The 17,843-nt window shown below is 42.1% G+C and overlaps 2 protein-coding genes across 6 annotated transcripts in view; both read right to left on the bottom strand.

The window, feature by feature from the left end:
- Positions 1-269: 269 nt before the first annotated feature.
- Mlnr (motilin receptor) lies at positions 270-2,217 on the bottom strand. Its single transcript, XM_052734230.1, is given in 7 exon segments — positions 270-664; positions 1,289-1,505; positions 1,543-1,679; positions 1,682-1,751; positions 1,753-1,965; positions 1,967-2,113; positions 2,173-2,217. Coding segments are annotated over 7 exon segments (1,224 nt in total).
- Positions 2,218-5,823: 3,606 nt separating this feature from the next.
- Fndc3a (fibronectin type III domain containing 3A) overlaps positions 5,824-17,843 on the bottom strand; it is a 164,493-nt gene continuing 152,473 nt past the window's right edge. For all 5 annotated transcript variants that reach the window (XM_052732786.1, XM_052732784.1, XM_052732785.1 and 2 more), the window contains 9 exons: positions 16,733-16,838; positions 16,470-16,645; positions 15,152-15,265; positions 14,316-14,465; positions 13,934-14,217; positions 13,626-13,838; positions 10,852-11,018; positions 9,369-9,496; positions 5,824-8,246 (listed from right to left, as the gene is read on the bottom strand). In XM_052732786.1, the coding sequence (XP_052588746.1) occupies positions 7,929-8,246; positions 9,369-9,496; positions 10,852-11,018; positions 13,626-13,838; positions 13,934-14,217; positions 14,316-14,465; positions 15,152-15,265; positions 16,470-16,645; positions 16,733-16,838 (1,656 nt within the window). In that variant the 3' untranslated portion in view covers positions 5,824-7,928. The remainder of the gene's footprint in view (positions 8,247-9,368; positions 9,497-10,851; positions 11,019-13,625; positions 13,839-13,933; positions 14,218-14,315; positions 14,466-15,151; positions 15,266-16,469; positions 16,646-16,732; positions 16,839-17,843) is intronic.

Genomic DNA, 17,843 nt, shown 5'->3' with positions numbered 1-17,843 from the left:
CTTAACTACAAAAGGAGCAACCAAGTTCCTAGAGAAGAGAGAACAAATGAGGAACTACTAGATGTTCCTGCCGCCCCAACACGCTGAGTGAGGTGGAATCCCAGAATGCGAAAGTGAGCATAGATGAGGGAAACAAACTAAAAAGACTGATCATTGCTCTTCATACCTTGTTTTAAACACACAACAAAACGTGCTGGCCATTTCTTCACCAACTTGTAAAATTTCAAACACTCATTGTGCAGTTCTTCTTAACACCACCTCCGTCATCTTCAGATCTTCAGTTTTCTTATAGACCTGTGTCTGTCAAGTCCCAGAACTGCTTTTGTGTGATGGTGAGGGCATCGTCTTTGGGGAGCCAGCAGTATCCTCCGGATTCCTCCCTGTGTTTCCACTTCTAATCCTCCACCCCGGCTCCCCAGCCTGAGCTGTCTTGCCAGAAGCTGTTTCCAGATAGCTGTTCTGTACTTCTTGGAAATGAGATTGGAGAGGATGGGGTTGTTGAATGCGCTCAGAGAGAAAAGCTACAGAGCGACAATAGTAACGTATTGAGAGAAGCGCATCATCCGGGACTCTTCAGTGTTCATGTAAGTGATTCTGCCAATATGGAAAGGCAACTAGCAAGCTATGAACCACCGCCACTGTAAAACAAGACACAGGCACCGGACTTGGCAAACTCATTCAAATAAAATAAAGCCCCACTCGTCCCCTGCACCTGTAACAACAAAATGAGTTAGAATCTTTACTTAAACAGATCCTCATGCTAGCCACTCCCTTCCCCCGGAAAAAAAAAAATCAGGTCGTGAATTGCAATGATGTTTGCTTTCTAACTACACTAGGATCACAATTCCACACCAGAAGGGGCCCCACTCCAAACAAGTGGTTTTGGCTTCTGCTTCTGCTTCAGAAATACGTTCTGGTTTTCGCTGGAAATGATTTGCAACAGGTCTGCAGAGTTTTAGTTATTTAACTTGGTTCGCTTTAGCCTCTAGACTAACTTAAAAGAATAGACTCTTCAGCGATCAACTTCATCTTCTTCTCAAGGGAACTGGGAGTATCGCCAATTACGAACCTAACAGAGACTGAGCGAGCTCCCAGTTACCCATCCTGGATCTCAGCGACTTTGGAAAACCTTCGCTGTCTCCGGGTCGTCCCCCTCCCGCCTCCCCGGGGGCTCAACGTGACCCCCTACTTGTATTGGGAAACAAATTTACAGGTGGACATGAGCAGAGCTGCTGGGCCCAACACGGAGTTTGGAGAGGGAGCTGTATCACTTACTCAGGACAAGGACCCTTTTCCTTCGCGCCTTAGTCCGGCCTCCCCCAGCCCCCGGGGTGGGAAGGGGGGACTCGGTTTTTCCACAGCTCGCATCCAATGAGCCCTTAGAGGATGCTGAGGCACAGGAAAGGCACGAAGAAGTTGGCAGTGGTGACCCACAACATGATGCTCAGCGCCTCGAGCTGCGCGGGGCTTGGATCGCACTCACAGCTGAACAGCGCTGCAGCCTCCTTTCCGAAAGATGGCAGGGACCGCACTGGTGTCCACGAGGACCCGAGGGCCGGCGGGACCCGGATCGAGGGGTTGACCTGCGGAGAGGCCGGGGAGGACATCTTGCTGGACGCCCACCAGAAAGAAGAAGGGCCCTGCTGAGACGAATGCCACTACCCAAAGCGCGGCGATGAGCGGCTCTGGGTGACAAGGACCCGCGCTTGCAGCAGGCGGCTGATTGCCAGGTAGCACTCATCACTGAGTGCCTGTCGCGTGCAGCAGCGTGGCGTAGGTGCAGCCCTCGCCCAAGTAGAGAGACAGGCGCCAGAGAAGAGTCCCGAACACCCAGGGCCTCGAGCGCCACAGATGGCACAGGTTGAAAGGGGGCCCAAGCAGGATGAGCAGATAGGACACCGCCGTGCCGCCCAGGTACAGGTTAGTGGTGGTCCGCACGTCGCGGTAGCGCCCAATCAGCAAGCAGCACGGTCACCAAGTTGCCGCTCACACCCAGGACGAACAGGTTGAGGCACAGCGAGGTCACTGGCACCCGCGCCCCCAGGGGGAATGCCAAGCAGCAGCGGCGCTCATCACAAGACTGCTGCGCGCCCCACAGCGGTTCCCCCGCGCCCTAGGACGGTCGCTGACATTTCAGGGCATGGCTGTGGGTTGCCTAAGAGGAGACCCCACGCTCAGCAGCAGCAAATGCGCCTGGACGTCTGATGGTGCATTCATGGCCCTCACCACAACGCCGGGTCCCTGGGAGTGCAGTGAGATGCGGGGAGCCTCCGCCTCCGCACGTGGCCAGCCCCCAGCTCCAGCCTGGACACTGTCTCCCAGTCCCTAGGTTTTGCAGGCGTTCCCTCGCGACGCTGACCGCATCTCAGGAGCCCTGAATGGTCTTCTGGGGGGCTAAGCCCAGGTACTACGTCCTAAAGGTGGGAGAGGGCACCTGCTATCAGGAAGCCGCCATCCTAACTAGAAAGAGAGCAGTCCAGGCAGGCATTGGAGCCCTTTCTGGGTCTAGTATTGGTTCTGTGACAGTGCTGCTGCCTGACCTTGAAATCATATTGTCTCACATCTGGTCCCTGCACAGTCCTTACACCTCTGTAAGTTTACAAGTGAAGGTAGAGGGCGTGGTGCATCAAATTACGGATCCCTCAAATCTACAAACAAGATCATTAAAAACAACAACAACAACAATCAACAACAAAAACTTATCCCTAAGAAGCTGGGTTTGTGTACACTTACATGCTTTCACACTCTATGTGTTTTTAAATTAAAAAAAAAAAAAGCAAAAGACTATGCCAAACATTTGAAAGAACAAAAATTTAGGAAAAGGTGAAAAACCGATGTGTTATGAGTCCGCTTCTTGTAGTCTCTGACTATAGCTGAGGCTTCCGACTCATCCGGCTCTGTGTTTTCAACCTAGTCCTTGTGCGCATGTACCAAGCAGTGTTCAAATATTTAAGGTCCACTAGAACTTGGATGGCCCACTCAACTCCACTCCCTATCTCCCTCTCCATCACCCTCTCCTAACCCTGGCCTTTCTCAACAGCCCTTCCGCCAAAGCCTTTATCTTCTGTGAACAAACTGGAGTCTAGCAAAGCTTTTCATTCATTCTGTTGTGATTTAAATTTTCAATCTTGGACTGGTGAGATGCTCAGGGAGTAAGGACCTTTGCTGCCAGGCGTGGAGATCTGAGTTCCATCCCCCACGCAGAAGAAGAGAACACTCTTGCAAGTTGTCTTCTGGCATCCACATGCATTGTTGTGACACACAGGTGTGTACATATTCAAAAGTCAATGTAAGAAAGGTTAAAAAAAAGTTAAGTCACTGTTTCCTCAATAAATAAAAAAAAATAAAATAAAAAAATTCAACCTCTCATCCCTAAGTTCTTTCTTCTCTTTTAGACCTGAAATTCGGGACAAATGCCTTCTGCCCTTGCTTGCCTTGTATATTCAAGAAGCATGGGCCTTATGAGGGGTGCTTTCCATCATTGCTTTCTTGCTGTTCTAAAGCCTGCCTCCACCAAACTGCACCAGAACACCCTTCTCCAGCCCTCATTGCTCACTTTTGTTCCCTGAGGCTCAGCTGCCTCCCTATCTCCAGGAAGCAAAGCAACGGGACAAATCACACCTCCCCAATGACCTTGGCCTCTTGGACTGCTGACTTCATTTCTATCAATGGCCAACCATGTCCCTTACCCCAACTCCAGTGGACTGAACTTATTCCTATCCTAAGGATTCGGGAGCCCACCTCTACCTTGCCAACTGTTCATCCCTGTTTTTGCCTGGCTCTTTGCAGCTCACTTTCCCTCATGGGTATTCCAGTAATTCTTTACCCTGTTTGGGTCTTCTGTCTTTTCCTTATCTTTCACCTGCCTCAGGTCTTCACTTTCTTCCCTTTCCCAACTTAAATTCCATGAGCAGTGACACCCTCAGTGTCCTTGCCTTTATCTGCATCATCACACAATTCCATCCAGAGCACAGCCACCTCTCTGGTTAAGCTGCGCTCTGCCTACGCCATGCATGCTCCCACTTTCCTGCCATTCACTGAAAATGCATAGCTTAAGCAGGACTTAGCTCAGTGGTTCTAAACTTGTGAGCTGTGACCCCTTTGGGGGTGGGATTAAACAATCCTTTCACAGGGATCATATGTTTACATTACAATTCATTCACTCTTTTTTTTTTTTTTTTTTTTTTTTCGAGACAGGGTTTCTCTGTGTAGCTTCGCGCCTTTCCTGGAACTCCAGGCTAGCCTGGAACTCACAGAGATCCACCTGCCTCTGCCTCCCGAGTGCTGGGATTAAAGGCATGTGCCACCACTGCCCAGCTACATTATAATTCATCACAGCAGCAATCTTAGTTATGAAGTAGCAATGAAATAATTTCATGGTTGGGGATCACCACAACGTGAGGAACTGTATTAAGGGGTCCCAGCACTAGGAAGGTTGAGAAACACCGCCTTAGCTTCTCCCCAGCATTCACCACCGGAATACTTACCCTTCCCTACCTCATTTACTCCCTCACTCTTCAGACTCCTGCCCTGCATCTTCCTCTCCATTAACCCTCAATTCCTCTCCCTCTCACTCTGGGATGGTGGTCTTGCATCCAATTTCTCTGACAAAACAGAAGTGATGGGAAGGAAATGTCTATATTGTCCCACCACCACACCACCCTGCCCTCCTTCCTCCGCTAGACAAATGAATAAGCCTTGTAGCTGGAGTCAGCTTGACCTCTTCTTTAAGCATCCCATCACCTCCTGGACATCACTTAATCAATTCCCTTCCTCTCCTACATCGTATTTTTTTTTCTTCTGAATCATTTCCACATCTTCAATAAAGTTCAAGAGTTTATTTTCAAGTCTCCACTCCCCTCCCTCCTTCCCAGGCTTTCGAAGAGACAATGTAGTGTCTTCATCTATAATTGATGTTTTCCCCTGAGCTTTCAGCGGCAGGGCAGCAAGATGAAGCAGCTAGAGCACTGCAAGGTGCAGCTTGGGCAAATGAACAGAAGGTCCGGTAAGTGTTGTTTTCTTGGGTTGCCTTTGAGTATCCAGGCGTTGCGGGGTAGGACAGGTGGCTAAAGGTCTTTGTGTAGTTAGAAGACAAGGGTACCTAACTTATTCTTGGTGGCATGGACTGGCACTTGCTAGACTGTATTTCCATGTCCCCTTCTCCCTTGTCATGAATTGTCTCTGGCCTTTCCTGGACTCAGAACACTTGGGCTGCATGGACTGCCAGTCTCTGAGTCTCTCATTTCTTCCACTCTGCTCTGCAGCTTGGAAGGCTAGCCCTGCTTCTGCTGAACTCAAGACAGTCAGGGATTTTATTCCTCCTGGGCATATTTTTTATTTTCTTTAGAGAGTCTTGCTATGTTGCCCAGTGTGGCATTTAACTCCTAGGCTGAGATGATCCTCCTGCCTCAGCCTCTCAAGTAGATGGGATTAGAATTTTCCTTTTTCTTTCCAATGAGTTTATACCAGAGTCAGCTTTTATTTTTTATGTAAAGCATAGAAGACATGTAAGGAATCGTACAAGGTGAATTCATTAGGACAAAGCTTCTAAACTTTTCTTTTGAGGCAGGGTCTCACTACTTAGCCCTGGCTGGTCTGGATCTCACAGACCCACTTGCATCTGCCTCCTGAGCACTGGGGTAAAGCTTCTAATGTCATTCTTGAGTCTACTGGACTCTTACTTGAATAATTAGTCTGTGTCCCCTCAGGCTGAAGCTCAGATACTATGGGGAAAACTGTTGGAAGTCCCTCGGAGGGAGGAGATATTTCACTTTCTTACACAGGCAACAAATGATGAACTGTGTATGAACACAAAAACATATCTCAAAAAAGAATGATACAACTTTTATTTTCCATGGATTTTACAGATACTTTTGCTACATATTTATGTATTCTTATGAGATTATATTTTCCACTTGTATGAAGCTCAACCTTATACAATTTTCAGGTGATATGTTTGGTAGTGTGTTCTAGTCTTTAAAAAGTTGAGTTTTTGGAATGTATAGTGTGTGAGGTAAAATCAAGATTACATTAAAAACTGTTCTCTCCCCTGCACCAGCTTTGCAGCGAGGCTCAAATGGCGAGGACACCATTAAATGACATTTACTATCAAAAATAGGAGTTCATTTGAATTACTATGAAAAACATAAGCCACTGTGTGGCACATTTTACCATTTCAGACAGTCAACTATATAGAAATCTCTGGGCTCTTACACTCAAGACTCATTTGTACTGCCAAATGTGGCACTTTGAAGAAGTTTCTAGAAAACAATCGTAATCGCAGTTGTTTGGGGGACAAGTCATCACCCTATTCATAAGAGATTAAATAAAATGTAAACATATAGTATATTATAATGACAGAGTTTTCTTACCACTTGGAGAGGCCAAGTTTATCCATTTCTTTTTTTGAACAAAGGTTAATGTTTTTTCTACAGCGCAGATCATTTGACATAAAACAATTACAATACATGCCCATTCTATTACAAGGGAAATTCTTCAGAGATCTTCAAAGCACAAAACATACATTTCTTTTTGACAGACAGAAGTGCTTAATAATCATTAAAATGCAAACCTCAGCAACTAAAAATTAGTGATTCTCTATTCTAAAATTCAAATAATAAATTAAAGAAGCTAGTTACAGGTTTCTACAGATAACAGATGCGATAAAACAAAAATTTCATATAAATTCACTGCAGACTGTATTATTACTGGCAGTCATTGACATCGAGGCGAGATGTACAATGTGATACAACAAAATTCAATCTGATCATCCAACAACTCACAAATGCAAGCTCACAAGACATTAATGAACTATGCAATTTGCAAAGTGCTCTAATGCAACGGTACCCACATGCAATCAACAATTTGGAACAGTATCCAAAACAGACATTATACATTAAACATTAGTTTCTCAAGAAAGCAGCTTGAAGTTTACTGGTGCAAATTAATTTTGTCTTCAGATTTGGTACCCCAAACAAAAAGGTTGAGTTTGATTAGAAATTCTGATGGCAACGGCAGTAGTTATAGGAGATGCTGCAAAAACCATTGGGAGTCCTTCAAAGTCAGCCTCCACCAGGTGATGAGTGTGGACACGTGTCTCCTTACCTGACAGTCTGCACACAGCCCTTATGGACATGTATGCACTTATACACATACACAGTTTAAAGGCCCAGAAAACAGTAAGTTACTATTTAAAAGTTCTCTGTTCTTAAATCCCAAGAAGAGGTACTGTTTAAGTAAAGATCAATATTTCTGGGTCTGTGCTTTCTTGGACTCACTTGTGAATCACGTGTATGTGTAAGGAGAACTCCACACTCACCAAACAGGAGGCTTCTTTTTCTCACTCAGATTCCTTCATCCAGTTCTTGTTTGCAAAGCCCTCCAGTTATTCATCAAAATCTCACTTACCAAACAATTAAGACAAATGAGGAGGTAGAAATATAGCACTAGATTGCTTTCACAGCATCGGACTTGAACAAGTTTCGTAGAGCATGTGAGTGTAAATTCTGGTCAATTTGAAATTTTCACATGGCAATCATTATCGGACCAAAAAGATGTGGTTATCACTGTTACACTCATGCTAACTGGTCAAAACAATCATAAATGCTGCCTTTTAGAAAGTTTGTCCTACTACAAGGCATATTCAAGGGGGGCGGGGAGGATTAAAAAAAGGAAAAAGGGGGGTAAAAAAAGTCCCAACCAAAGAACAAAACAAAAAGCCCTCCCCAGACTGATGTTCCTGTGGCTGAATTCTCATGAAGTGCCAGCCTTTGCCTAAGAACATAAGCACTGAAAATGCCAAAACCATGTTTCAATATATAGTCTCAATGCCAGTGCTAAATGCCACCATTTTGTAAAAGCAATACAGAAATAATTTTAGTACATGACAAAATAAAATGTAATACAGTGTTAAAAATAAAGATATATTTTCACTTGATTACAAAGTACTGAATGATAAAGGCAATCAGAATGGAGAAGAAAGCAAACAACACCAGAATGACGGCGGCACACTGCTCGTCACTGAGAGTGCGCCGGGTCCGCACGCTGCCGTCCACGGCGTCTTTGTTGGCGCTGGCCAGCGGCTCTGTCCTCTGGGAGATGAAGAGCACTGTGGTGCTGTAGGGACCTACCAGGTCCTGGTGCCCCACAGGGTCTTGGCATTGGCGAATGGCACACACTCGAAATCGATATTCACAGTTCAGCTGAAGGCTGGAATACCGGAATGAAGTATCAGGGCCCTTGTAAATCTATTAAGGAAATATTGGAAAAAGAATGGAGGATGAAGCCTGATCAGAAAATATTAGCACAGCCATGTTCTAGAATTATTTTAGATGCCGAAAGCTTCTGGGTATCACTGATTTCATCTTTGTGGATGTGTGGTGTGTGGACACTTGCATATGCAGACCAGCAGGCAACACTGTGTCTTACCGTCTTCAGTCACTCCCTACTTATTCATTAACATTTTTGAGAGTCTCTCAGTGAACTTGTAGCTAGCTTGGTGGTTCTCCTGTGTCCACCTCCCAAGCACCGGGATTTCAGGCACATGCTGCTGCACCTGGCTGAAATGTGGAAGCTAGGGCTCACACTCAAGGCCTCAGCTTGCATGGTAAGCACTTCCCCAACCGAGCCACCTTTTAGCCTCATTCTGTCTTTTAAATGACATTTTAAAACACCCATCCATTAAAGTACTTGCCTGTGTGCTGCAAACGTGAGGATGTGAGATCTGTCCTCACAGTTTACAAGTTACAGAGTAATCAAATACAGAAATAAATTCCTGCTGGAGTGTCAATTAATTAATTAATTCTTTTTACTTTGCCCCACCCCCGCCCCCATTTTATCTTCAACTGAGTATGATAATATGGCTAGAGAAGAAAAATCCTCAACAAATGGCTTGAGGGTGACAAGTGACAAGGAGTAGCAGAGAGAGAGAGAGAGAGAGAGAGAGAGAGAGAGAGAGAGAGAGGAGAATGAGAATAAGAATACATACATTAATTGAACTAATTAGAAACTTTTTTTTTGTTTTTTCGAGACAGGGTTTCTCTAGTGTAGCCCTAGCTGTCCTGGAACTCAGAGATCTGCCTGCCTCTGTCTCCCAGTGTCAGGATTAAAGGCAATGCACCACCATGACTGACCCTAAATTTAGGTATTTTTAACTCAAAGAGTCCACCTTAGTAGCTGTGGCATTAAAAGTGTTTAAGGAATTCTCGCCATGAAATTGTGTAAAGGACTGTAAAAGGAGTTGGGCTCTTGCTGTAAAATAGGGTTGCACATGTTTCTTAATTAGAAAGTAAATACAGTCAAATCTTCTACTGAAAATAAAAACTAGAGGTTAAAACTATGTACATATAAAATGGTATCTTGACACATACCTGTTTGAATTCCGAATCTTTTCCCACCATAACTTGAAGATTATAAATAACTGGGTCACCTTTCATTGGCTGTAAATATTCCCATGTAATTTCACAAACGTGATCATTTATTTTCTCTATTTTGGGCGCTAGATGGAACAAACATAAGACCAGCTTCATTTGATTAATTTGGCACATTACACAGATACTTGTTTTGTTCAAAATCAACAAATTTCTAAAACCAAGTTATAAACTTAGTCAATTTTTACAACAGGCATATGAAGTAATTTAAAAGAACAACGACAATCTTTATGACTTCATGAGACACTAATTTGGATAAGGGAGAGTAGACAAATTTCTAAACGGTATTATTAAATAAAAAACATGGAGCCAGATAGAGGGGTTAAAGCCTGAGAGCAATCAGAGGAATAGAAACAGCCACGAGCTAACCTCACCTCACTAACTCTGCGGCTTCCGGCTTCCAAATGAGAGTTACTTCCTGTCTACCCATGCCTATATGCCTTGCTGTTCTGCCATCTGATTTGCTCTCTCTGTTCAGCTACATCACTTCCTCTTCCTGCCAGCTCTGTCACTTCCTGTATGTCTGTACAGACCTCCAGACCTCCATGGTTAACTAGTGTTGGAATTTAAGGCGTGTACCACCACACCTGGCTCTGTTTCCAGTGTGGCCTTGAACTCACAAAGATCCAGACTGATCCCTGCCTGCCAAGTGATAGGATTAAAAGTGTGTGCTAACATTGCATGGCTTCTGTGTTGTGGCTGGCCTTTTCCTCTGACCTCCAGTCAAGCTTTAATTTACTACAGCATAAATAAAACATCACCACATTTCAGTACAGATAAAGTATCACCCCAAGGGAGCACGTGAACAGTGCAGTGAAACTCATCAACACCAGACAGGCTGGCTCCAAACAGTTGTGCTAGCCGGTCTGCTTAACAGACCACTCCCAGTGCCTGCTGCAGGACACTGTCCCAGCGGGCTCTATCACTGGTTCTCAGACTGCAATGACTTTTCATCTCTTTAGATAAAACACAAAGTACAATAATTTTAAAACGAGAGCTACTGCAAAGTTAAAATATGTGTACAGTGTGTATGTACATGAGTACATGCTTCTGTGTGTGAAGCCAAGCTATATAAACATTTGTCTTTCTTAGAGGGAGACCTGGCTCCCACAATCTGAAACATTTAAATGACCAGCAATTGTGATATTTATTCTTTAAATAACAAAAGAAGAAATGGCAAATGAACCTAATTAGAAACACAACTTATTTATTCAATTTAGTATTTTATGCCAGATCATTAAAAAGATCAGGGACTTTTCTGACTGTCAGTGTAACACATAAAACAGTTTGGATGACTGAGTGGAACTCTTGGCATGTGCTTTGTCTATGCTTTTATATAACTGACGGGGAGACACTGGATGCTAAACTTTAATCAGAATAAAGCACTTCATTAAAGAAGGTAACTTCAGGGGATATAAATTACCTTTCAAGGCATAGGGGACAGATTTTGGTGTGGTGAAAACATACTCTTGGGAGAGAGGGCCTTCCCCAGCTTCATTACAAGCTTGTATGCAGAACTTGTAGGATGTGGACTCACTGAGTCTCTGCACTTTGTACGTATGACAAGGCCCTCTGTACAGCGAGACAAACCTGAAACAGAAGTATCAACTTTACAACACCACATAAGAATGTTTGAAAACACACTACAAGTGTACAACTGGGCACATTATTTAGGAACAAGTGACTCCAAAACCTCACCCTCAGAAGTAACTGACAATTAGGTTTTCCATCAGAAAATGGACACCACAGATGGAGCTCTCCCAATCTGACTTGATTTACAGAAAAATGTTTCCCTCATCTAATGTCCAGCCACCCTAAGTTTCTTCTCAGGCTCTGGTACAGCTGTGCCTCTGCCTGCCGCCTTTCCTCTTTACACTTTAAAGGCATCAGAACAACATGAAGGCACTGCTTTTATTATGAGTTATTTCTAACCAAGTCATAATCATACAGTTTGTTATCTACAGCATGAACTTGAGCTATGAGATAACCTGCACTTAAATTTCTCTTGTTTTTATTTGAAAAAAAGGGGGGGATTCTTAATTCACAGGTATAATTTTAGCAAGTTTAGTAACATTTAGAGATTTAGATAGTACTATGAAAGACTACATAATTTTAAGTAAATTATCCATGAACTATTAGGTAGATGTTATAATTATACATATTTTCCCTAATATATTACTTATATATTGAATGTTTCTCAGTATTTTTAATGGGTAGTTTTAAAAAGTTTTGGAAACTGAGGAATGAGTAATGAATGCCCAGACAATGTTAACCGCCTGGAAACTCTAGTCAGGTTAGGAATAAGAAATAGTTTATGACCTGAAGCAAATATATTTGCAATAAGCAGTAACTAGAAAAGCCTGGCCTCCGAATCTCTGAAATTCACTTTCTTTACATTAGAAAGGAGAGAGATAGGTAATAACCACAGTTGAAAATAGCTGAAAATTACAAAACTCTGTCTTCTGATGCTACCATACAGCAAATGTTATCTATAAAAACAAAAAGAGCAGAGAGGTGCTGGAGAGATGCTTAGTGGTTAAGAGCACTGGCTGCTCTTGCACAGGATCCTAGTTTGGCCCCCAGCATGTACATGGTGCCTCACAACCATATATAACTCCAGTTCCAGGGCATCCAACATCATCTGCTGACCTCCGAGAGTACTAGGCATGCATGTGGTATGTCCACATACATGTAAGCAAAACAGTCATACATATAAACTAAAATTAAAAAATCTAAAAAAAGGACAGAGAAATCAAAGATATTACGTTGCTTAATTTATTAAACTTATGTAAAAGGTCTTGATTTTCATTTTCCCTAGCCACATTTATACCCCAGAAATTCTTCAGATGCTAAATGAATGTGAATGAAAACTTTGCAGTATTATATTTCACATTTAACAGAAGCTTTTGTCCAAGCACTAATTAGGATGATCTCTGCCAAACCTTTCTACATTATCCCAAATGCAAATGTAAACTGGAGCAAAACTTAGTCAATTCACCTAGTGCTAGTAATGTATGCAAAGAATAAATGGTTCTTCAAAACCTGTGGCCTTAGCTGAGCACTAAGTTATAACTGCTTCTAGCAAGCCTTCTTGCACTTCACCTGAGTGCAAAGAATCTAACAAGAATGAGAAGAATTTAAACAATTCACCCAGCATAGTTCATAATAAAGATAAATGGCTAACCACAAATCTGTGGCATGGCAAAGAACCTTCTAGAAAAAAGGATACATACAATTCTGCCATAAGAAAAGACACAAACATTAAAAACACACAGTTTTTTAATATATATAATGTTGCTAAAAGTGATTAAAATCAATGTAAACCTTGGGAAAACTGTCATTAGTATTTTAAACCCAGCAGTTGGGCAGATTTTTAATTAAGTGAGGAATATAAAATTCGAAATCCTAAATTATGACAGAGTAACAGCATAGTAGGCACATGGTAATGTTTAGATGGAATTCAGGGTGAATAACCAGTCCTCTGTTGGTATTTAAACAATGTTAAAATAATCTGAACAACACACTGTAACTGAAATACAGGATTAAGAATAAATCACAGAACCCACTCAGGGCCTGTTGGTGAGGAGGTGACTGAACTGCTACTGATTCAGCATGCAGGCCTTGCATCAGGAGTGTGGGGCAGTGAGTCATACATAACCTTCCTGTCCAGAACCTCAGAGACCTTGAGCAAATCACAAGCACTTTCTGCAAATTGTACCCAACTGGCAATCAATACTGCAGCATTACTTCACAGCTAAGGTTAGAGTTCATGGGGCAGAGCTCAGGAATAGCCCACGTACTCAAGTTCCCTGAGCATCACTGGAGTTAAACAGGACAGCCACGGCGACCTTCTGAGATTTTGAAAACATACACTTAAAGTTACTTAAGACAGTTTTGATAAAAACTTTTATTACACTTTAATTAAGTTAGTGTGTGTGTGTGTGTCTGTGACATACATGCCGTGGTGTATGCATGGAGGTCGGACAACAGCTTGCAGAAGGTGGTTCTCTCCTTCCAGCACGTGGGCCTCAGTGACTGATCTGAAGCTGTGAGACTTGGCAGCTGGTGTCTTACCTACTGAATGACCTAGTTGGCCCCTATGACTGTATTTACAATGTTCTAGTAAATCAGTTACACTATAAACATGTACATATATTAACCCCCAAAATATACACATGAAAAGGAAGTAAAACCCACCTTCCATTCTTATCCTCCATCTGAAGGTGGTACTGAACAGCATCTGTTGATAACGTCTTTGGGGTTCCTTCTCCCCATTTAAGCTTAAGGTTCTGGTGGTTAAAGGCAACACATTCCAGCCGAGGTGGATCAGGAGGGAGGGGCTTAGTTTTTAATTTAATGGTATGGCTGAAGGGACCAGCTCCAAGGCTATTCAAGGCTTGAATTCGTATTCTAAATGACATACAAAAAGTAAGTTTAGCTTACAATTATTTTATTTAATCACTTTTCTGGCTTAGGCCAACATGAACACAGGTTTGGGGGCGTACCTGTATGTTGTGTCTGGCTGCAAACTGTCTATGATATAGCTTGTCGTCTTTCCCACTGTCAAGGGCTGCTTATCTCCGAGGTCTATGCTGTAGGCAAGGATTTCTGAACCATGGTCGTAAGGCTCTTCCCAGCTAATTGCAAGGCAGGTAGAAGGTGAGTAATGGGGATTTTCTATATCATCATCACTGATTTCTTGAAGACAAGTCACAATGGCAGGAACTGATGGTGGAGTCACACAGGCTACAACTTCACTGAAAGGACCTGCACCCACAGCACTCATAGCCTACAATGAACAGAGAAAAGTTAACGAAGACAGGACTGTGACAGTGGCCTCCAAACCGAAGACTCTGGACAGTGTGTGCCGAGGCACAGGTCACCTACCTGGACTCTGCAGTAATAGGTAGTAGCTGGGGAAAGTCCTTTTAATTCACAACTGAGGCCAGGCCCACAGTAACACATCTGCATACTTCCTTCAACTCCTCCCCATTCCAGCCGGTACTCAGTGACATCAGTTCCATTACTCAAAGGAATCTTCAAGAAAAGGATACAGTCTTCTTAGTCTTGTTATTAAATGGCTTTGGAGCAAAAATGTTCTTTCCTCTAACATATTAAAAATGGGATTGCTTTTGAATTTATTTAAAACATCTAAACACAATCAACAGTGCTAAACACAATCAACAGTGTATAATTTTACATTTTTATTCATTAAAATTATCTGAATGGTCAAAAAAATAACTGCCTCATACCAGAAGGAAGGAGTCAGAGTAGCTTAGGTAAACAAACTTCAAAATAATTTGCAGACAGAATGTTAACTTATACAAATATTTTCATGATTAAATTTCAAAGGAAACTGAAATTATGATAATCATTACTGATCAATTACAGTACAAAGTAAATACACTGGCAATAATGAATTTGAGACTGTAGTAGTATACCAAATCGTATGAATGTTTGCCAAAGTTCACTGGTGGGTAGAATATTTCAGTAAGGAAACAGTCTTTTAATAAAACACAAAATACAACAAGAGAATAATTACTTAAGAGGCAAACACACCTTATTCATACACTCAACTCACTTTTACCATGCGAATTAATCTAGGACTTATTTTTCACATAATAACTGAAGGAACAAAAAGGGAGACTGACTACCTTTATTCTTTTGCATGCACTACTCCAATCACTTTGGAAAATTATCTAAGTTAGTGGAAAACACAGTACCTCCCAATTCACGTGTGCACAAGTTGCAGATCTGCACGTCACTTGAGGGGGTCTGCACTGGTTGGGTGGCCCAGGAGCTGTAGTGATATCATATTTTTCTGAAAATGGTCCAAACTAGAAAAACAAGCAGAACACATTATTTTCCTTTTTCATCCTTAAATTTTCACTGAACAGAATTCTGTATTTAAAGAGCCAACAGAAATGAAGATCTTCAAAATTACTTTGGTAATAAATCTACAGGCATTCACTGAGAGTAAAAAGACTTAACAACTGTGGAAGTAGATACAGAATTTTAAGTTTTGTTTACTATACTTTCTCTCCCCAACTCCCTTATTCCCTTCATGAACTGCTTTTTGCAAAAAGAGCAGGGCATCAGTAAATTAGGTAGGTGGGATAAGAAGAAATTATGTGAGGAATGAAGATGGGTACCAAGTAAAGGCATGGGAGATGGCAGGCATCAATTTTATCTTAAAATCTCAAGTAGCAAGAGTCAAAATGGGGATCAAGTAGAAATAGACAAAGTAAATATCTAAAGTCATTGTGACAAACTAGTAAAACTCGGTAAATAAAAAAGAAGACTTAGTACTGAATCTGCGACCTGGGAACTGCAGCCCTGTGAGGTCACTGAGTGCACACAGAGGACTGTTTAAATAAGACTGCCGCAGGCTACACAATTACAATGTTTAAGTGTGCTCACAAATAAAAATAGAGTGCAGCTAGAGACAGGGTATGAAGCAAAACACAGCTTCCTGAAGTCTGCAATATTGTGTTAAAGAGACCTGTCAGCTTAAATTTGAAGAAAAAAATGGAATAGTTAAAAAATATGTGCCACACGCCTAAGCAACTATTTTATCTTAGGGAATCCACCTTAATGAGGAGGTGAGGGCATTGGCAGCTGTGTGGAGGCACTCTCTCTGAGCCCCAGTGTCACCAGCTGCAAAGTGGGGTTATCACCGCTTTTGTTCTTTTTATGGAATTATCTATATATACATACAGTACTTTTACAATAACTTAGATAAGCCAGAAATGCTTAAATATTAGCATTAGAATGAATCCCATCTGGTCTGCAATGGGGAGTAAATGCTCCATAAACCAGTTTAGTGATTATGCAAACAGGTTTTTCAACACTCCCTGAAGGAAATAACAACTCTTTTCAAGTGCCACAAACTCTAACTGAGGCCTGAAAGTACAGACGACAAGGCAAGTTTTAGGGCACACCATTTCTTATTTATCACTAGAAACTTATTGAAACAAAATGGCTTGGTAATTGGTGTGATGAAACATGCTTGAGTAATAATTCAGGTAGCAGTTCCCTCACCCCCATTCTGTTTGCTGCACGGAGTCTGAAGCTGTATGTCTTTCCAGGAAGAAGGTTGCTCACTGTGCATTCCACTTCAGAACCTTGGTAAACATCTCTAGGCTCATCTTTTTCTGCAGGACTCATTTCCACTGCATAACAGGAAATGGGTGATCCACCATCAACTAGAGGAGGTCCTAAGGGCAGACAGAGTTAGGTCTTTTAACAGGAAGAATACTGTTGGTTCTAACTTAATTATAATTCGTTGCCAAAATGGAAATTACCCCATCGTAACTGTATTTCTTTTGCTTTGGGTCTACCCTGTGACCTGGGAGGGAGGCACGGGCCGGGAGGCACAGCGGGGGTCTGTACAAGTAAAGATTCAGAGACCTGCCAAAACAAAAGCAAATCAGAACAAAGATGCCCTCAACAGTCAGATTGCTTTGATAACGGGCATTAATACAACACAAAGACCGTACAGACAGCGTGAAATTCTACTTTACAACTGAATGAAATAAGGTTCGGAATAGAATCAAGCCTTATTAACACATTACAACATATAATTTTATAGACAAAAAAGACACACTATAACTACAATTTAAAAAACAAATTGGAAAAAGAATCAATCTTTTTAATAACTAGGAAACAAAACGAATGAAATATCAAAGACAAAGGACTACTGATTCTTGCTAAAACAAGTATGGTTATGGCTTTATCAAAAGGCATCTTTTGAGGCCAGGACAATATGGCACCATCCCTGAAGTGGCCTTTGCAATTCAGAAAAGGTACAGTGCCCTTTTCTTCGAAGGCAGCTGAACAGGCAGTAGGCCAATGGCTTCTGATGTGCAATGGAACAGCAGCTGAAACAGTTATTCTTGAAGAGTAACTAAGCTCACGCCTCTCAATAGTAGACTGGCATTTGATAGAGGGATGTAGAGAAGAACGGGATGCTGAGATGAAGTCATATATACACAGCCAAGAAGAATGGACAGCTGAATTAAAAAACCATCAACAATTTCCAGAATTTAAAATCCTGAATCACAACATGACACTAGTGGAATTCAGGTGTTTCTGGTACATGGACTGCTCTCACTCAATGTGAGGTTGAACTGTTGACCTTCTGTACAACCTACTTCACAAATGAGTCTGTCAAATACGCTAAGCCTATAGGCTGAAGATGATGCCCCAGCACTGCAGAGAAACCTCAGGTGACTGTCCAGGCAGCTGGCTGTTTCTGTCAACTCACAAATTTTTTGGAAGTTGCTTGCATGCACTTCCTGTTTTATTTTTGTTAGCTAATATTTCCTTCTTGGGTCTCTGAGGGAGTTGAAGATTAGTTAGTTATAGTTGAAGATTACTTAGTTATAGTTGAAGGTTAGTTAGTTATAGTTGAAG

This window comes from Peromyscus californicus, unplaced genomic scaffold (genome assembly GCF_007827085.1).
Source record: "Peromyscus californicus insignis strain IS unplaced genomic scaffold, ASM782708v3 Scaffold_12__1_contigs__length_115047231, whole genome shotgun sequence".
In the NCBI taxonomy this organism is placed as follows: Eukaryota; Metazoa; Chordata; class Mammalia; order Rodentia; family Cricetidae; genus Peromyscus; species Peromyscus californicus.
This window is presented reverse-complemented; position numbering and strand designations above follow the sequence as displayed.